At 42.4% G+C, this 22,310-nt stretch overlaps 1 protein-coding gene across 1 annotated transcript in view; it reads right to left on the bottom strand.

The window, feature by feature from the left end:
- The window catches only part of LOC129844870 (putative thiamine transporter SLC35F3), a 99,626-nt gene that overhangs the window by 33,034 nt on the left and 44,282 nt on the right, over positions 1-22,310 (bottom strand). The window contains exons 2-3 of the mRNA XM_055913035.1: positions 9,359-9,585; positions 9,113-9,234 (exon numbers count right to left, since the gene is read on the bottom strand). Coding sequence (XP_055769010.1) covers positions 9,113-9,234; positions 9,359-9,585 — 349 coding nt within the window. The remainder of the gene's footprint in view (positions 1-9,112; positions 9,235-9,358; positions 9,586-22,310) is intronic.

Raw genomic sequence — 22,310 nt, 5'->3', positions numbered from 1 at the left:
CAGTCCTGATCAGTTAGGTAGTTATGTACTGTTTGTCCTGGTCAGTTAGGTAGTTATGTACTGTTAGTCCTGGTCAGTTAGGTAGTTATGTACTGTTAGTCCTGGTCAGTTAGGTAGTTATGTACTGTTAGTCCTGGTCAGTTAGGTAGTTATGTACTGTTAGTCCTGGTCAGTTAGGTAGTTATGTACTGTCAGTCCTGATCAGTTAGGTAGTTATGTACTGTTAGTCCTGATCAGTTAGGTAGTTATGTACTGTCAGTCCTGGTCAGTTAGGTAGTTATGTACTGTCAGTCCTGGTCAGTTAGGTAGTTATGTACTGTTAGTCCTGGTCAGTTAGGTAGTTAGGTACTGTTAGTCCTGGTCAGTTAGGTAGTTATGTACTGTTAGTCCTGGTCAGTTAGGTAGTTAGGTACTGTTAGTCCTGGTCAGTTAGGTAGTTATGTACTGTTAGTCCTGGTCAGTTAGGTAGTTATGTACTGTTAGTCCTGGTCAGTTAGGTAGTTATGTACTGTTAGTCCTGATCAGTTAGGTGGTTAGGTACTGTTAGTCCTGGTTAGTTAGGTAGTTATGTACTGTTAGTCCTGGTCAGTTAGGTAGTTATGTACTGTTAGTCCTGGTCAGGTAGGTAGTTATGTACTGTCAGTCCTGGTTAGTTAGGTAGTTATGTACTGTTAGTCCTGGTCAGGTAGGTAGTTATGTACTGTTAGTCCTGGTCAGTTAGGTAGTTATGTATTGTAGCTCCTGGTCAGTTAGGTAGTTAGGTACTGTTAGTCCTGGTCAGTTAGGTAGTTATGTACTGTTAGTCCTGGTCAGTTAGGTAGTTAGGTACTGTTAGTCCTGGTCAGTTAGGTAGTTATGTACTGTTAGTCCTGGTCAGTTAGGTAGTTAGGTACTGTTAGTCCTGGTCAGTTAGATAGTTATGTACTGTTAGTCCTGATCAGTTAGGTAGTTATGTACTGTTAGTCCTGGTCAGTTAGGTAGTTATGTACTGTTAGTCCTGGTCAGTTAGGTAGTTAGGTACTGTTAGTCCTGGTCAGTTAGGTAGTTATGTACTGTTAGTCCTGGTCAGTTAGGTAGTTATGTACTGTTAGTCCTGGTCAGTTAGGTAGTTATGTACTGTTAGTCCTGGTCAGTTAGGTAGTTAGGTACTGTTAGTCCTGGTCAGTTAGGCAGTTATGTACTGTTAGTCCTGGTCAGTTAGGTACTGTTAGTCCTGGTCAGTTAGGTAGTTAGGTACTGTTAGTCCTGGTCAGTTAGGTAGTTATGTACTGTTAGTCCTGGTCAGTTAGGTAGTTATGTACTGTTATTCCTGGTCAGTTAGGTAGTTATGTACTGTTAGTCCTGGTCAGGTAGGTAGTTATGTACTGTTATTCCTGGTCAGTTAGGTAGTTAGGTACTGTTAGTCCTGGTCAGTTAGGTAGTTATGTACTGTCAGTCCTGGTCAGTTAGGTAGTTATGTACTGTTAGTCCTGGTCAGTTAGGTAGTTAGGTACTGTTAGTCCTGGTCAGTTAGGTAGTTATGTACTGTTAGTCCTGGTCAGTTAGGTAGTTAGGTACTGTTAGTCCTGGTCAGTTAGGTAGTTATGTACTGTTAGTCCTGGTCAGTTAGGTAGTTAGGTACTGTTAGTCCTGATCAGTTAGGCAGTTATGTACTGTTAGTCCTGGTCAGTTAGGTACTGTTAGTCCTGGTCAGTTAGGTAGTTATGTACTGTTAGTCCTGGTCAGTTAGGTAGTTATGTACTGTTAGTCCTGGTCAGTTAGGTAGTTATGTACTGTTATTCCTGGTCAGGTAGGTAGTTATGTACTGTTAGTCCTGGTCAGGTAGGTAGTTATGTACTGTTATTCCTGGTCAGTTAGGTAGTTAGGTACTGTTAGTCCTGGTCAGTTAGGTAGTTATGTACTGTCAGTCCTGGTCAGTTAGGTAGTTATGTACTGTTAGTCCTGGTCAGTTAGGTAGTTATGTACTGTTAGTCCTGGTCAGGTAGGTAGTTATGTACTGTTAGTCCTGGTCAGTTAGGTAGTTATGTACTGTTAGTCCTGGTCAGGTAGGTAGTTATGTACTGTCAGTCCTGATCAGTTAGGTAGTTATGTACTGTTAGTCCTGGTCAGTTAGGTAGTTATGTACTGTTAGTCCTGGTCAGTTAGGTAGTTATGTACTGTTAGTCCTGGTCAGTTAGGTAGTTATGTACTGTTAGTCCTGGTCAGTTAGGTAGTTATGTACTGTTAGTCCTGGTCAGTTAGGTAGTTATGTACTGTTAGTCCTGGTCAGTTAGGTAGTTATGTACTGTTAGTCCTGATCAGTTAGGTAGTTAGGTACTGTTAGTCCTGGTTAGTTAGGTAGTTATGTACTGTTAGTCCTGGTCAGTTAGGTAGTTATGTACTGTTAGTCCTGGTCAGGTAGGTAGTTATGTACTGTCAGTCCTGGTTAGTTAGGTAGTTATGTACTGTTAGTCCTGGTCAGGTAGGTAGTTATGTACTGCCAGTCCTGGTCAGTTTGGTAGTTATGTACTGTTAGTCCTGGTCAGTTACTGTTACTCCTGGTCAGTTAGGTAGTTAGGTACTGTTAGTCCTGGTCAGTTAAGTAGTTATGTACTGTTAGTCCTGGTCAGTTAGGCAGTTATGTACTGGGTACTGTTAGTCCTGGTCAGTTAGGTAGTTATGCACTGTTAGTCCTGGTCAGTTAGGCAGTTATGTACTGTTAGTCCTGGTCAGTTAGGTAGTTATGTACTGTTAGTCCTGGTCAGTTAGGTACTGTTAGTCCTGGTCAGTTACTCCTGGTCAGTTACTGTTACTCCTGGTCAGTTAGGTAGTTAGGTACTGTTAGTCCTGGTCAGTTAGGTAGTTAGGTACTGTTAGTCCTGGTCAGTTAGGTAGTTAGGTACTGTTAGTCCTGGTCAGTTAGGCAGTTAGGTACTGTTACTCCTGGTCAGTTAGGTAGTTATGCACTGTTAGTCCTGGTCAGTTAGGTACTGTTAGTCCTGGTCAGTTACTCCTGGTCAGTTACTGTTAGTCCTGGTCAGTTAGGTAGTTAGGTACTGTTAGTCCTGGTCAGTTAGGCAGTTAGGTATTGTAGTTCCTGGTCAGTCTGTCAGAGTGGCCTGGCGGTGTGGATGTGTAGCTGTAGGAGGTTGTTTTGATCAGGCTCCAGAAAGATGACAGTGCAGATAAAGCACACTGGACACTAACAGGCCACGTACAAACAGGCAACAATACACTATAACTATAATCAGTTCATGAGGTTGAGTGCTTTTCTTCATTTCATTACTGAAACCTGGATATATGCCTGAATCCATAACAATAGACCTCTGACTGGGGCTGTGAATCCCCAAAACCTAAGCCCTGAACTTCAGCCTGGAACTAAGCTCAAGCATCAGATTAAGGCTAAGATTCAATCTGTTTCGTGTTTCAACAATGCAGCGTTTAAAGACAATTTCCGATTGAGCCGACATATTTAGCGTTTACTGTGAATGGGATCTCAGTAAATATGGAACATTACCTTCAAAAGCCACATTGGCGACAACCTGCAATCACATTGAATCCCGTCCTAAGCCCCAGTGGAAAGTGGTCCGATGACAACTGCGATTGGCCTCTGCCATGCTGTCATGTATCAGTTATGTCGTGTGGACTGGTGCCAGCTCTTTCACACACTGTGTGGACTGACACATGCTAGGGCAGGGCTGCTTAAGCCCAAGAGAGGAGAAGAGCATCTGGCAGCTCACTGAAGTCTCTCCTCATCTCCCACAAAGCTGTGCATTCCACATTTCAGCCTATCATATGCTGCTCTCCAGCCCCTGCATCTTCAAGGAGATCAGAACTCTGTTGATATTTCATTTGTTTTCTGAAAGGACAGAGGGACGGGACAGCAGGAGACACTCTGAGCATGTGTCTAGTGCTCAGGTTCTGTCCGGAGCCCTATGATCCCTGGTCAAAATATGTGCACTGTAAAGGGAACAGGCTGCCATTTGGAAGGGGCTAGGGTACCATTTGAAAGGGAATAGGGTGCCATTTGAAAGGGAATAGGGTGCCATTTGGAAGGGAATAAGGTGCCATTTGGAAGGGAATAAGGTGCCATTTGGAAGAGAATAAGGTGCCATTTGGAAGAGAATAAGGTGCCATTTGGAAGGGAATAAGGTGCCATTTGGAAGGGAATAAGTGCCATTTGGAGGGGAATAGGTGCCATTTGGAAGAGAATAAGGTGCCATTTGGAAGAGAATAAGGTGCCATTTGGAAGAGAATAAGGTGCCATTTGGAAGAGAATAAGGTGCCATTTGGAAGAGAATAAGGTGCCATTTGGAAGAGAATAGGTGCCATTTGGAAGAGAATAAGGTGCCATTTGGAAGAGAATAAGGTGCCATTTGGAAGAGAATAAGGTGCCATTTGGAAGAGAATAAGGTGCCATTTGGAAGAGAATAAGGTGCCATTTGGAAGAGAATAAGGTGCCATTTGGAAGGGAATAAGGTGCCATTTGGAAGAGAATAAGGTGCCATTTGGAAGGGAATAAGGTGCCATTTGGAAGAGAATAAGCTGCCATTTGGAAGAGAATAAGGCGCCATTTAGAGGAGAATAAGGTGCCATTTGGAAGAGAATAAGGTGCCATTTAGAAGAGAATAAGGTGCCATTTGGAAGGGAATAAGTGCCATTTGGAGGGGAATAGGTGCCATTTGGAAGAGAATAAGGTGCCATTTGGAAGGGAATAGGTGCCATTTGGAAGAGAATAGGTGCCATTTGGAGGGGAATAGGTGCCATTTGGAAGAGAATAAGGTGCCATTTGGAAGGGAATAGGTGCCATTTGGAAGAGAATAAGGTGCCATTTGGAAGAGAATAAGGTGCCATTTGGAAGGGAATAGGTGCCATTTGGAAGAGAATAGGTGCCATTTGGAGGGGAATAGGTGCCATTTGGAAGAGAATAAGGTGCCATTTGGAAGGGAATAGGTGCCATTTGGAAGAGAATAAGGTGCCATTTGGAAGGGAATAAGGTGCCATTTGGAAGGGGATAAGGTGCCATTTGGAAGGGAATAAGGTGCCATTTGGAAGAGAATAAGGTGCCATTTGGAAGAGAATAAGGTGCCACTTGGAAGAGAATAAGGTGCCATTTGGAAGAGAATAAGGTGCCATTTGGAAGGGAATAAGGTGCCATTTGGAAGAGAATAAGGTGCCATTTGGCTGTGTTAGTAAGCTAACATTATAAAGGCTGTGTTAGTAAGCTAACATTATAAAGGCTGTGTTAGTAAGCTAACATTATAAAGGCTGTGTTAGATAACATTATAATTATAAAGGCTGTGTTAGTAAGCTAACATTATAAAGGCTGTGTTAGTAAGCTAACATTATAAAGGCTGGGTTAGTAAGCTAACATTATAAAGGCTGTGTTAGATAACATTATAAAGGCTGTGTTAGTAAGCTAACATTATAAAGGCTGTGTTAGTAAGCTAACATTATAAAGGCTGGGTTAGTAAGCTAACATTATAAAGGCTATGTTAGTAAGCTAACATTATAAAGGCTGTGTTAGTAAGCTAACATTATAAAGGCTGGGTTTGTAAGCTAACATTAGAAAGGCTGTGTTAGATAACATTATAAAAGCTGTGTTAGTAAGCTAACATTATAAAGGCTGTGTTAGTATGCTAACATTATAAAGGCTGTGTTAGATAACATTATAAAGGCTGTGTTAGTAAGCTAACATTATAAAGGCTGTGTTAGTAAGCTAACATTATAAAGGCTGTGTTAGTAAGATAACATTATAAAGGCTGTGTTAGTAAGCTAACATTATAAAGGCTGTGGTAGTAAGCTAACTTTATAAAGGCTGTGTTAGTAAGCTAACATGATAAAGGCTGTGTTAGTAAGCTAACATTATAAAGGCTGTGTTAGATAACATTATAAAGGCTGTGTTAGTAAGCTAACATTATAAAGGCTGTGTTAGTAAGCTAAAATTAAAAAAGGCTGTGTTAGTAAGCTAACATTATAAAGGCTGTGTTAGTAAGCTAACATTATAAAGGCTGTGTTTGTAAGCTAACATTATAAAGGCTGTGTTAGTAAGATAACATTATAAAGGCTGTGTTAGTAAGATAACATTATAAAGGCTGTGTTAGTAAGATAACATTATAAAGGCTGTGTTAGTAAGATAACATTATAAAGGCTGTATTAGTAAGCTAACATTATAAAGGCTGTGTTAGTAAGCTAACATTATAATGGCTGTGTCAGAAAGAAAGCTAACATTATAAAGGCTGTGTCAGAAAGCTAACATTATAAAGGCTGTGTTAGTAAGCTAACATTATAAAGGCTGTGTTAGTAAGCTAACATTATAAAGGCTGTGTTAGTAAGCTAACATTATAAAGGCTGTGTTAGATAACATTATAAAGGCTGTGTTAGAAAGATAACATGATAAAGGCTGTGTTAGAAAGATGACATGATAAAGGCTGTGTTAGAAAGATAACATGATAAAGGCTGTGTTAGAAAGATAACATTATAAAGGCTGTGTTAGAAAGATAACATTATAAAGGCTGTGTTAGTAAGCTAACATTATAAAGGCTGTGTTAGTAAGCTAACATTATAAAGGCTGTGTTAGTAAGCTAACATTATAAAGGCTGTGTTAGATAACATTATAAAGGCTGTTCAGTATGCAGGCCACACAGTCAGAGCCAGGGGAGCAGGGAGAGCCCAGAACCAGATCCTTGCATAAGCACTCTTAGAACCTCTGACAAACACGCACACACATGCAAGCATGCACAGACACATACGTACGAGCACAAGCGCATGACTGGAAGCACTCACAGGCATGGAGGCGTGTATGCACACACACAAGCTCTCGCACACACACACACGCACTCACACACGCACACACACAGTTCTATGTGTGTGCAGCAGCAGCCCAGTGGGTTGTAGAGATAAGGGATTCCTCTCAGAGGAAGAGCACGTTATGTGACTACGCTGATCTAACTGTAGGCACAGGCTTTTGTCCATCTAGAGACTGCTGCAGTTCAACACACTACACCTCCCACCTAACTCAGGAAAGTAATGACTTTTTACCTCCACTTTTAGACACCCAGAGGAAATATTAATCCCAGAGCCATCATGAAACACCAGAGCCACCATTATGATGTATAAACTTGATAAAAATGGCATATTATGTTACAACAAGGCTACATTTGGGTTTCCATGATACTCTGCTATGCCTCTCAATGCAGTCTGAAATAGTTTTCACTCCTTCTTTGTCCCCTGGTGTCCTTTGTTAACTTCTTGCGACTACAGGGGGTGCTGTTTTCTCATTAGCATAATTGCATTACAGACTAAACGGCTTCCTACTAAATTCTTGCTCGTACAATATGCATATTATTACTATTATTGGATAGAAACCACTCTATAGATTCTATAGGCGTTGGAATTTTGTCTCTGAGTGGAACAGAACTCATTCTACAGCAATTTCCCTGACATGGAGTCAGATTTCACACATTTTGGCCCCTGATCTGGAGTCAGTTTAAAGGCCACTGTTATAGCTATGAGCATACAGACACTGCTTACGTCTTCCCCTGGATGCCTTTACGTGATGACGATTTGAATGGTGTCGATTGCCCAATCACAGCCACTATAAATAAAAAAAACCTGTAGGTAGGAACTCTTTTCCAGCTGCGTCAGGCGCGCGGTGGCCACCGACCCGCACTTGTTCCAAGCATTAGTGTAGGGAGTAATATTTCTCTGGTCATGTTTCTACTCGTTATAGGAGTTAAAAACATCATAAGGTAGTTAATTTAAACCGTTTTATAGCAATTTATACCCGTTTAGTGCGATTTTGGGACATTTATTTCTGAGACACTTTGAAGCGCCGGGCAGGTTTCCAGTTCATGCCGAACGCAGTGGGAATTTCCACATGGCAAGAGGACAGCTTTCGACCAAAAGACGATTAGACCCAAGAAAGGATTCTTTGACCAAGATTCTGATGGAAGAACAGCTCAAAGTAGGAACAATTTATTATGATAAATCGTGTTTCTGTCGAAAAATGTTAATGGCTTAGGACGCCATCTTGTTTGACGTAGCTTCGCTTGGCGCAAACTGTATTGAAAAGTAAGGATAATTTAAAAAATGTAATTCCGCGATTGTATTAAGAATTAAATTGTCTATCAATCGCTGTCCACCCTGTATTTTTTAGTCAAGTTTATGAGTATTTATGTATAAGACTAGATCACTGTCTAATATGGTGCAGGACATTTTCTGACCAGCTGAGCTACTTTTGTCATTGTCTAACCATGATTTTGGTGGCTAAATATGCACATTTTCGAACAAACTGTATATGGATTGTGTAATATGATGTTACAGGAGTGTCATCGGAAGAATTCTGAGAAGGTTAGTGAAAAAATTAATATATTTTGGCGATGTTTACGTTATCGCTCTCTTTGGCTAGAATCAATGCTCTGGTAACGTTTGCATATGTGGTATGCTAATATAACGATTTATTGTGTTTTCGCTGTAAGACACTTAGAAAATCTGAAATATTGTCTGTATTCACAGGATCTGTGTCTTTCGATTAGTGTATGCTGTGTATTTTTACGAAATGTTTGATGATTAGTAATTAGGTAAACACGTTGCTCTATGTAGTTATTCTAGTCCATTTGTGACGGTGGGTGCAATTGTAACCTATGACATCTACCTGAAATATGCACATTTTTCTAACAAAACCTATCCTATACCATAAATATGTTATCAGACTGTCATCTGAGGAGGTTTTTTCTTGGTTAGTGGCTATCAATATCTTAGTTTAGCCGAATTGGTGATAGCTACTGGTGTTGAGAGAAAATGGTGGACAAGAAAAATGGTGATTTTTGCTAACGTGTTTAGCTAATAGATTTACATATTGTGTCTTCCCTGTAAAACATTTAAAAAATCTGAAATGGTGGCTTTATTCACAGGATCTGTATCTTTCATTAGGTGTCTTGGACTTGTGATTTAATGATATTTAGATGCTACTATTTAATTGTGACGCTATGCTAGCGATGCTAATCAGTGTGGGGGGGTGGGGGGGTGGGGGGTGCTCCCGGACCCGGGGTAGGTGCTCGGTAGAGGTTAAACCTTTAGGACAACAGTTGATGTAAACAGTATAAATACATTGTATTGATTGATTGATTACCTGAACCTCTGTCTGGGGGTCTGTCTCTCAGGGCTCTTACACAGGTGTCCGATGTAGTAGAGGGGGAAGAACAGGCAGTTCCAGGTGGTGGCGAACCAGGTGAGGGTGAAGGGAGCGTCAAACTGGGTATCCAAAACAAATGACTTTAACATTCTTATTAACAGGTTTCATCTGGCACTCAGTTGTGGATCGTGTCAATCTGAGTTTGTGTGTATGTCTAGCATGCAACTTCGTCAGGTTCTTTACCTGCTTAAAGGTGAGCTTGGCGAGCTGGGTGGACCCCGCCCAAGATGAGCACACACACATCACCATGGCAACGCCCCACAGCGCCTTCCGCACCTGTACGGCCGTGATTTTGATGCAGCAACGAAGTCTCCACCTCCCCGTAGCAGGCTCCGCCCCCGGCGCCCCGCCGTTTGCCGCCTGGCCGTCTGCTGTGCTGCCCACCACATTCTCTCTGGGACGATCTTCTCCTGAGCACAAAGAAAACAGTAGTAAACTATGAGACCAGAGTAGAGATTTAGAAGAGTTATCTACATAACCACAATATGAGACCAGGGTAGTGTTTTAGAAGAGTTGTCTACAGCATTACAATATGAGACCAGGGTAGAGATTTAGAAGAGTTGTCTAAAGCACTACAATATGAGACCAGGGTAGTGATTTAGAAGAGTTGTCTACAGCACTACAATATGAGACCAGGGTAGAGATTTAGAAGAGTTGTCTACATCACTACAATATGAGACCAGGGTAGAGATTTAGAAGAGTTGTCTACAGCACTACAATATGAGACCAGGGTAGAGATTTAGAAGAGTTGTCTACATCACTACAATATGAGACCAGGGTAGAGATTTAGAAGAGTTGTCTACATCACTACAATATGAGACCAGGGTAGAGATTTAGAAGAGTTGTCTACATCACTACAATATGAGACCAGGGTAGAGATTTAGAAGAGTTGTCTACAGCACTACAATATGAGACCAGAGTAGAGATTTAGAAGAGTTGTCTACAGCACTACAATATGAGACCAGGGTAGTGTTTTAGAAGAGTTGTCTACAGCATTACAATATGAGACCAGGGTAGAGATTTAGAAGAGTTGTCTACAGCACTACAATATGAGACCAGGGTAGAGATTTTCTGACGAACTAGAATTAGAATTAAAGGTGTCACATGGCATCAGAGACCCATAACTGCTAAATCCTACAGATGTTATAATATATTGAGATGACATTTTAAGAGACAACTGTAAAACGTGATGGCATTTTTCAATTCAATAAGCTATTATGACTCTTCTATATCCATTATCCACACTGAATCTTCGGTAATCTGAAGTAGCCTAAGTCGCTTTCAGTAAGTACAGGTCATTCACACAATGTCAACACATTCTTCATACAATAACCTATTACAGCTTACAGTATCTATGCCCACACAACATGTTTCATCCTCCACTGAACATTCCTTCATTTTAAGTAATTTATGTCTATTTCAGGTCGTTTACAGTTTAACTGAACTCGGACAAAATCTATTACACAAAATCTGTTGTTCGAGTGTGGCAGTGTGTGTTTGTGTCTGGCAGTCAGTCTGCAGCCAAACAGAGGACAGGAGAGGGCAGGGGCTGATACCCAATCTGAGACGACTTCTACTCAGGAGTCTTTGCCTCTTGACTTACAATGACACACACACACACACACACAGACAGACAGACAGACAGACAGACAGACAGACAGACAGACAGACAGACAGACAGACACACAGACAGACAGACACACAGACAGACAGACAGAAACACACACACACACACACACACACCTCATTCATGTCTCTTCCATCATTCTGTCTGTCTGGGACATGTCAGGACTGACTTTGTTTGACTGTGACTTTGAAGAATTGATTCATGTTTTAGAGAAAACTTGTGTGCAGGCAAAACTTAGGTACTTGAAAACACACAGAGATTATTGGACATACCTGCTCTCTTCCTAGAGCCATACAAAAATACCATAGCATCACCAACAGGGCTATAGCATCTCCAACAGGGCTATAGCATCACCAATAGGGCTATAAGCCAGCAGCATACCACCCTGCATACCACTGCTGGCTTGCTTCTGAAGCTAAGCAGGGTTGGTCCTGGTCAGTCCCTGGATGGGAGACCAGATGCTGCTGGAAGTGGTGTTGGAGGGCCAGTAGGAGGCACTCTTTCCTCTGGTCTAAAAAATATCCCAATGCCCCAGGGCAGTGATTGAGGACACTGTCCTGTATAGGGTGCCGTCTTTCGGATGGGACGTTAAACGGGTGTCCTGACTCTCTGAGGTCATTAAAGATCCCATGGCACTTATCGTAAGAGTAGGGGTGTTAACCCCGGTGTCCTGGCTAAATTCCCAATCTGGCCCTCAAACCATCATGGTCACCTAATAATCCCCAGTTTACAATTGGCTCATTCATCCCCCTCCTCTCCCCTGTAACTATTCCCCAGGTCGTTGCTGCAAATGAGAATGTGTTCTCAGTCAACTTACCTGGTAAAATAACGGTAAAATAAAAATAAAAATAAAAAAATAAAATAGCATCACCAACAGGGCTATAACATCACCAACAGGGCTATAGCATCACCAACAGGGCTATAGCATCACCAACAGATCAATAGCATCACCAACAGGACAATAGCATCACAAACAGGGCTATAGCATCACCAACTGGACAATAGCATCACAAACAGGGCTATAGCATCACCAACAGGGCTATAGCATCACCAACAGGGCTATAGCATCACCAACAGGGCAATAGCATCACCAACAGGACAATAGCATCACCAATAGGGCTATAGCATCACCAACAGGGCTATAGCATCACCAACAGGGCTACAGCATCACCAACAGGGCTATAGCATCACCAACAGGGCTATAGCATCACCAACAGGGCTATAGCACCACCAACAGGGCTATAGCACCACCAACAGGGCTTTAGCATCACCAACAGGACAATATCATCACCAACAGGACTATAGCATCACCAACAGGACAATAGCATCACCAACAGGGCTATAGCATCACCAACAGGGCAGTAGCATCACCAACAGGACAATAGCATCACCAACAGGGCTATAGCATCACCAACTGGACAATAGCATCACAAACAGGGCTATAGCATCACCAACAGGACAATAGCATCACAAACAGGGCAATAGCATCACCAACAGGACAATAATATCACCAACAGGACAATAGCATCACCAACAGGGCTTTAGCATCACCAACAGGGCAATAGCATCACCAACAGGACAATATCATCACCGACAGGACAATACCATCACCGACAGGGCTATAGCATCACCAACAGCGCTATAGCATCCCCAACAGGGCTATAGCATCACCAACAGGACAATAGCATCACCAACAGGGCTATAGCATCACCAACAGGGCTATAGCATCACCAACAGGGCTTTAGCATCACCAACAGGACAATAGCATCACCAACAGGACAATAGCATCCCCAACAGGACAATATCATCACCAACAGGACAATATCATCACCAACAGGGCTATAGCATCACCAACAGGGCTATAGCATCACCAACAGGACAATAGCATCACCAATAGGACAATAGCATCACCAACAGGGCTATAGCATCACCAACAGGACAATATCATCACCAACAGGACAATATCAACACAAACAGGGCTATAGCATCACCAACAGGGCAATATCATCACCAACAGGGATATAGCATCACCAACAGGGCAGTAGCATCACCAACAGGACAATAGCATCACCAACAGGGCTATAGCATCACCAACAGGGCAGTAGCATCACCAACAGGACAATATCATCACCAACAGGGATATAGCATCACCAATAGGAGAATAGCATCACCTACATGGCTATAGCATCACCTACATGGCTATAGCATCACCAACAGGGCTATAGCATCACCTACATGGCTATAGCATCACCAACAGGACAATAGCATTACCAACAGGGCTATAGCATCACCAACAGGGCTATAGCATCACCAACAGGACAATAGCATCACCAACAGGGCAATAGCATCACCAATAGGACAATAGCATCACCAACAGGGCTATAGCATCACCAACAGGGCTTTAGCATCACCAACAGGGATATAGCATCACCAACAGGACAATAGCATCACCAACAGGGCTATAGCATCACCAACAGGACAATAGCATCACCAACAGGGCTATAGCATCACCAACAGGGCTATAGCATCACCAACAGGACAATAGCATCACCAATAGGACAATAGCATCACCAACAGGGCTATAGCATCACCAACAGGACAATATCATCACCAACAGGACAATATCAACACCAACAGGGCTATAGCATCACCAACAGGGCAATATCATCACCAACAGGGATATAGCATCACCAACAGGGCAGTAGCATCACCAACAGGACAATAGCATCACCAACAGGGCTATAGCATCACCAACAGGGCTATAGCATCACCAACAGGGCAGTAGCATCACCAACAGGACAATAGCATCACCAACAGGGATATAGCATCACCAATAGGACAATAGCATCACCTACATGGCTATAGCATCACCTACGTGGCTATAGCATCACCAACAGGACAATATCATCACCAACAGGGCTATAGCATCACCAACAGGACAATAGCATCACCAACAGGGCTATAGCATCACCAATAGGACAATAGCATCACCAACAGGACAATAGCATCACCAATAGGACAATAGCATCACCAACAGGACAATAGCATCACCAACAGGGCTATAGCATCACCAATAGGACAATAGCATCACCAACAGGGCTATAGCATCACCAACAGGACAATAGCATCACCAATAGGACAATAGCATCACCAACAGGACAATAGCATCACCAACAGGGCTATAGCATCACCAACAGGGCAATAGCATCCCCAACAGGACAATATCATCACCAACAGGGCTATAGCATCACCAACAGGGCAGCAGCATCACCAACAGGGCTATAGCATCACCGACAGGGCTATAGCATCACCAACAGGGCAGTAGCATCACCAACAGGACAATATCATCACCAACAGGGCTATAGCATCACCAACAGGGCTATAGTATCACCAACAGGACAATAGCATCACCAAGAGGACTATAGCATCACCAACAGGACAATAGCATCACCAACAGGACTATAGCATCACAAACAGGGCTATAGCATCGCCAACAGGACAATAGCATCACCAACAGGGCAATAGCATCACCAACAGGACAATAGCATCACCAACAGGACAATAGCATCACCAACAGGGCTATAGCATCACCAACAGGACAATAGCATCACCAACAGGACAATATCATCACCAACAGGACAATATCATCACCAACAGGACAATAGCATCACCAACAGGACAATATCATCACCAAAAGGACAATAGCATCACCAACAGGACAATATCATCACCAACAGGACAATATCATCACCAACAGGACAATAGCATCACCAACAGGACAATAGCATCACCAACAGGACAATAGCACCACCAAAAGGACAATAGCATCACCAACAGGACAATATCATCACCAAAAGGACAATAGCATCACCAACAGGACAATAGCATCACCAACAGGGCTATAGCATCACCAACAGGACAATATCATCACCAACAGGACAATATCATCACCAACAGGGCTATAGCATCACCCTCAGGACAATACCATCACCAACAGGACAATATCATCACCAACAGGGCTATAGCATCACCAACAGGACAATAGCATCACCAACAAGACAATATCATCACCAACAGGACAATATCATCACCAACAGGGCTATAGCATCACCAACAGGACAATACCATCACCAACAGGACAATATCATCACCAACAGGGCTATAGCATCACCAACAGGACGATACCATCACCAACAGGACAATATCATCACCAACAGGGCTATAGCATCACCAACAGGACAATACCATCACCAACAGGACAATATCATCACCAACAGGGCTATAGCATCACCAACAGGGCTATAGCATCACCAACAGGGCTATAGCATCACCAACAGGGCTATAGCATCACCGACAGGACAATATCATCACCAACAGGACAATATCATCACCAACAGGACAATATCATCACCAACAGGGCTAGATACAGTCTGTGGTTAAAACACATCCAAAGTGAAAGATGTTCTCCACTTTAGACCTGCTAATGTGCAGAGCCAAACACCCCCAAGACACACACACACACACACACACACACACACACACACACACACACACACACACACACACACACACACACACACACACACACACACACACACACACACACACACACACACACACACTCACAGAGCGCTAGTAAGGGCCAAGACTACAGCAAGCACCCAGAATAATAACATAATAACAACGAATCCAAAGATAATAGAACAAGACAAGATCCCTTATGGTTCACCATGTTACGTTGTTTCATAACCATAGCTATCATCTATCTGCATGGAGCACCTGCCTTCTCTGGCATTTTGTGTGGCTTTGTCGCCATCACATTAACATGAGGGATTTCCCTAATGGTGTTTTCACTCTAAAGATAACGACGTGTGCTGTGTGTGTGTGTGTGTCAGGGTGTGTGTGTGTGTGTGTGTGTCAGGGTGTGTGTGTGTGTACCACAGGGGAGCTAATGCCTACTCATCTCCAGCCGTTAGCTACAGAATATACTCCTCCTCGTGCAGTCTTGGAAACACAAGAACATTATGTAACTTCTGTCAAGGCAGCTTGAAACCAGGATTTACCTTCTCACTAATCACATTACCTGTTGACTAATGTCAAAAGAAACAACATTAGAAAGATACTGCAGTACTGTACCAACATTAGATACTCTAGTCATGTACTGTAAATGTCTGCAACTCAATGTTGAATCTGTATTCATGTGTGAAATAGCCAATTATTAAGAATGTCAGTTTGTTTCAATAGGCCTACACCAGTGGCGGTTGGTGCTGTTTAAGATTAGGGAGGACAATTGTTTTATGAGCCTGGCCTTATTTCTATTACAGCATATTGGATTATTGTCATTCATATTCCATTCACCCAGCTCAATGTAACATGGATAGGTTCAGGTTACTACATGATGCTCTAATGTTCCCTGTACCCATCACGAGGTTGCTACAACCTAGCCTACGAATGACAGTTTATAACGCGCAGTAGGTGCACAGGTTGAGAGACAAATTGGAGTAATCAAGGTGACAGACATTGACACATTCAGTAACACCTTGCACACTCTTGCCTGCATCTAGCTGATCTGGGGTGGAATCATTAGTCCAAACAGTTGGCAAATAAGAGTTTCTATTGGCCAAATTCAGGTTGGTGTATCCCTGTTTCGTTCCGTTGGCGGAATGAAATCACCCCTGATCATCCGCACACACAGTTCACTTTCATTAATAGCCACATACAAACAGCATCATCACTTTACTCATTCCTTCTGGCATCTACACGCTCTCCTCCTCTCACCTTTTCCCTTCGCTTGTGGACTTCAGTGTACAACACAACAGGTGTCTGTGACCAGGCAAAAAAAACAATTCCAAGCCAAACCTTCATACCATAAATGTCACCATATTAGCTTGCGTCATAGTCAACATACAGTAGCTACTAGAACTAATGCGTTAGTAAACCCGCTACAATCATGCAGTACAGTGTACAGCAAGCAGTTTAGCAGTTACACCAGCGGGCCCTGGTGGCAATAAATTAATTAAAACAGAAGGTTTACCTTGATTTGGAAGAGTTCCAGTGTTGGATAGCCTTAATCTGCTAGCTAACATAAATAGCATTCCTCTCTGTTTGAGCCGGGTGTTTGAGTTAAATTAGTTAGCTGCAGAGTGAAAGTTAAAAAAATAATATGGCTAGCTTTCTCTCGCTCTCTTCTGCTTTTTTTAAAGAAATTAAGTTGTTAAGAACTGTTCAATTCTTGTATTTCTTTCTCTTTGAGTCAACTACTCACCACATGTTATGCAGTGCAGTGCTAGCTAGCTGTAGCTTATGATTTCAGTACTAGATTCATCCTCTGGTCCTGTGATTGGGTGGACAACATGTGGGGCAGCCAAAGAACCCTTTTGGAACCTTTTTTCTGCTGTGAAATTGAATCTCAAATCAATACTGTTTGCAATTAACAGTGACACAAAACTGTTGCCCTCTGAGAAGAGGATCAAAATATATTCTTCATAACGTAGGACAGCTACAAGGTCAAACTGTAATCTTGTTGTAGGTCTTATACTGCTTTTAGAAAGGCTCCTACATTAATTTATGTCCTGTTTTGCATATTTAATATTACATCCAAGAGAACAGTATGAGTCCGCATCTGTCACAACAGTATGACAGCATGATCCATAATTCACTGCATGAAAAGGCACAACATTCCAGTGCAAGATTCCGAAAGCATAACATTTCTGGAAATTTGCGGTCATGTGTCCAGCCGTGTTTGGCCTTGTACACGTCCCGTTTATCTCCGATAACAAAGACTTAATGTGTGTGGATGTACACGGATGTGTATATGTCTGGTAATGGTTCAGTAAATCCCCAGCAAAGAGCACACCTGTCCACCCACTTACCAGGACAGGTCTTGAAAGGCCAGTATCTTTGACGTCAGTTGCAGTAAATCTCGGTCCGCAGGTTGAGCATGCTTATTCACCCCACCGAATGCTAATGCTAGTCATTGCTAGCTTGCCGTAGTGACTGTCACTGGTATATTAAAAACACAATTTATTATTACATTAATTCATTACAGTGAATTATGAATGAATGAATTACTTTTAATGATTTTTATTTTTAATATCACACATCTTCAGAAATAATATTCAAGCACCACTTTTTCCAGCGCTTGGCCCAGAGCGAGCCTTCATTTGGGTTAGTGTTTTTCTATAGCGTTGAGGGGTCCGTGGGATCTAGGTTGCCTTGGTGAAAACTCCCCAGACATGATCCGTGTGGTGTGGCTCGCCAAGTAGCTCTGGTCTCCAAGCGGCTCTGTAGTAGTTGACAAAGCCACACTGGTTTGTCGTTTTTCAAGCCATCCTCCGCATTACTAATCAGGTCAACATTAGCTCACATCCAAATGTCTCTCTCATCCTCTGCAAGCACTCTCCACCGTGCAGCTAGAAGCAAAACACGAAGAAAACATTAGAACACACTAAACAAATGCATCAGACTCAAGCAATGCATATTCATACAATTCAAGTCTGAACTTCACTTCAAAGCCTCACCAAACCCAGATTGAGAGATATTCAAGGGGAATTCCAACCTCTGACATGTATCATTCTTACATTGATTGTAGTTTTTGATATCTTATGAAATTATTGGACTATTGTGAAAATAGTCAAATTTTCACTGTTGTCTACATTGTAGAATAATAGTGAAGACATCAAAACAATGAAATAACACATATGGAATCATGTAGTAACCAAAACAGTGTTAAACAAAATATTTTATATTTTATATTCTTCAAACTAGTCACCCTTTGCCTTGATGATAGCTTTGCACACTCTTGGCATTCTCTCCACCAGCTTTATGAGGTAGTCACCTGGAATGGATTTGGGCTCCCGAGTGGTGCAGTAGTTTAAGGCACTGCATCTCAGTGCAAGAGGCGTCAGTACCTGGTTCAAATCAAGGCTGTATCATATCTGGTCGTGATTGTGAGTAGTTTATTTTTCAACAGGACAATGACCCAACACACCTCCAGGCTGTGTAAGGGCTATTTGACGGAGAGTGATGGCGGAGAGTGATGGAGTGCTGCATCAGATGACCTCGCCTCCACAATCACCCGACCTCAACCCAATTGAAATGGTTTGGGATGAGTTGGACCACAGAGTGAAGTAAAAGCAGCCAATAAGGAGTAGTACAGGACCAGGAGTAATACAGGGCCAGGAGTAATACAGGACCAGGAGTAATACAGGACCAGGAGTAATACAGGACCAGGAGTAATACAGGGCCAGGAGTAATACAGGACCAGGAGTAATACAGGACCAGTAATAATACAGGACCAGGAGTAATACAGGACCAGGAGTAATACAGGACCAGGAGTAACACAGGACCAGGAGTAATACAGGACCAGGAGTAATACAGGACCAGTAATAATACAGGACCAGGAGTAATACAGGACCAGGAGTAATACAGGACCAGTAATAATACAGGACCAGGAGTAATACAGGACCAGGAGTAATACAGGACCAGGAGTAATACAGGACCAGGAGTAATACAGGACCAGGAGTAATACATGGCCAGGAGTAATACAGGACCAGAAGTAATACAGGACCAGGAGTAATACAGGACCAGGAGTAATACAGAACCAGGAGTAATACAGGACCAGGAGTAATACAGGACCAGGAGTAATACAGAACCAGGGGTAATACAGGACCAGGAGTAATACAGAACCAGGAGTAATACAGGACCAGGAGTAATACAGGACCAGTAATAATACAGGACCAGGAGTAATACAGGACCAGGAGTAATACATGACCAGGAGTAATACAGGACAAGGAGTAATACATGACCAGGAATAATACATGACCGTTCTATTCTACGGACCAGGAGTAACACAGGACCAGGAGTAATACAGGACCAGGAGTAATACAGGACCAGGAGTAATACATGACCAGGAGTAATACATGACCGTTCTATTCTACGGACCAGGAGTAACACAGGACCAGGAGTAATACATGACCAGGAGTAATACAGGACCAGGAGTTATACAGGACCAGGAGTAATACAGGACCAGGAGTAATACAGGACCAGGAGTAATAAGAGGACCAGGAGTAATACAGGACCAGGAGTAATACAGGACCAGGAGTAATACATGACCAGGAGTAATACAGGACCAGGAGTAATACAGGACCAGGAGTAATACAGGACCAGGAGTAATACAGGACCAGGAGTAATACAGGACCAAGAGTAATACAGAACCAGGAGTAATACAGGACTAATAAACCTAGTGTTACACAGATGCTGCTTGTTGAAAAAGGCTTACTCGTTTTCTCCTCTGGTGAACCTCTGCATGTTTCTCCCAGATTGTGTACCCTGTGTTCTCAGGTAAACCTGAGAGACACGCCCACCTCATAGTCTGGTAATAAGGGGCAGGTATCCTAGTGGTTAGAGTCTTGGGCCAGTAACCGAAAGGTTGATCGAATCCCCCAGCTGACTAGGTAAAAATCTGATGTTCTGCCCCTGAATAAGGCAATTAACCCACTGTTCCCTGGGAGGCTGTCGTTCTAAATAAGGATTTGTTCTTAACTGACTTGCCTGGTTAAATAAAAAAAAACTGCAATGGATGCAAGTTTCATTTGCTGTTGTTTTGGTGGCTAGCCGCCCGTGCAGCTTCTTGCTATCAAATGTATAAAGAGCATTAAACATACCTTAGAGAGTATCACTCTTTGTCAGAGTTTGAATGAACACCTCATAGAACATGAAATACAACGTCTAACCATTCTAGATCACTGGGGAAAAGAAAACATACCTCTGATGACATCCGGTGACGTGTCCGTGTTCCGTGACATCTCCCTCATTAAGAAAGAGCACAGACATGTTGTGCGGGGAGGTACACCTTCGTGTGTAAAAGAGAATGCAAAACTATTACATTTGTATACCTTAAAAACCTCTTAAGGATCTCTACAGATCGGTGTCCCACCCTCGGGACGGTTGAGCTAACGTGCGCTAATATGATTAGCATGACGTTGTAAGAAACAAGAACATTTCCCAGGACAACTTATATGGACAGAAAGCTTAAATTCTTGTTAATCTAACGGCATTGTCCAATTTACAGTAGCTATTACAGTGAAAACATACCATGCTATTGTTTGAGGAGAGTGCACAGTTATGTACTTGAAAATGTATATATTGACCAATTATGCATATTTGTGCAGACTTGATAGAACATTTTGAACAGAAATACAATGGTTCATTGGATCAGTCTAAAACGTTGCACAAACACTGCTGCCATCTAGTGGCCAAAATCGAAATTGAGCCTGGAGTTAAGGGCCTTTCTCTTGCATTTCAAAGATGACGGGAAAAAAGAAGGGGAAAAAAGTGTTTTCTTTGTATTATCTTTTATCAGATCTACTGTGTATTATTCTCCTACATTAATTTCACATTTCCACAAACTTCAAAGTGTTTCCTTTCAAAAGGTATAAGAACATGCATTTCCTTGCTTCAGGTCCTGAGCTGCAGGCAGTTAGATTTGGGTATGTCATTTTAGGCGAAAATTGAAAAAAACAGTCCAATCCTTTCACCCAGAAAATATACCTCTCTGTTGATATCATATACATTATCAAGCATTTCACACATTATTATCCAGATACTGACTGTTAGCACTTGGTGGTCTATAGCAGCTTCCCACAAGAATGGGCTTCAGGTGAGGCAGATGAACCTGTAGCCATATTACTTCAACAGTATTTAACATGAGATCCTCTCTAAGTTTTACAGGAATATGGCCCTGAATATAAACCGCAGCACCGCCCCCATTGGCCCTTCTGTCTTTTCTGTAGATGTTATAACCATGTATTGCTACCACTGTATTATCAAAGGTATTATCTAAGTGAGTTTCAGAAAAAGCTTCATTTGGGAAGGGAATCTGAGTCGGTTTAATTTGTGACTCTAGAATAGTAGACCATGTCAGCTGTCAGCCATATTGAGTGTACCCATGACGGTGCAGCCAACCTACACCTCAAATAGTCTGAGGGGCTTTGCCAATTCCAGTAGGCTAATTCTATTGATATGTCTGAGACATTTTCATTTAAGAAGTGACTCTTTCCTTACTGTTCCACTCAGCATCTGAGTGAGTGAGTGAGTGAGAGAGAGAGAGAGAGAGAGAGAGAGAGAGAGAGAGAGAGAGAGAGAGAGAGAGAGAGAGAGAGAGAGAGAGAGAGAGAGAAGTCAAATGTCTACTGTTTGCTGATGATCTGGTGCTTCTGTCACCAACCAAGGAGGGCATACAGCAGCACCTAGATCCTCTGCACAGATTCTACCAAACCTTGGCCCTGACAGTAAATTCAGTAAGACCAAAGTAATGGTGTTCCAAAAAAGGTCCAGTTGCCAGGACCACAAATACAAATTCCATCTAGACACCGTTGCCCTAGAGCACACAAAAAAACAATACATACCGTGGCCTAAACATCAGCGCCACAGGTAACTTCCACAAAGCTGAGAACTATCTGAGAGACAAGACAAGAAGGGCTTTCTATGCCATCAAAAGAAACATAA

This window comes from Salvelinus fontinalis, unplaced genomic scaffold (assembly GCF_029448725.1).
Source record: "Salvelinus fontinalis isolate EN_2023a unplaced genomic scaffold, ASM2944872v1 scaffold_0244, whole genome shotgun sequence".
Taxonomy (NCBI): Eukaryota; Metazoa; Chordata; class Actinopteri; order Salmoniformes; family Salmonidae; genus Salvelinus; species Salvelinus fontinalis.
This window is presented reverse-complemented; position numbering and strand designations above follow the sequence as displayed.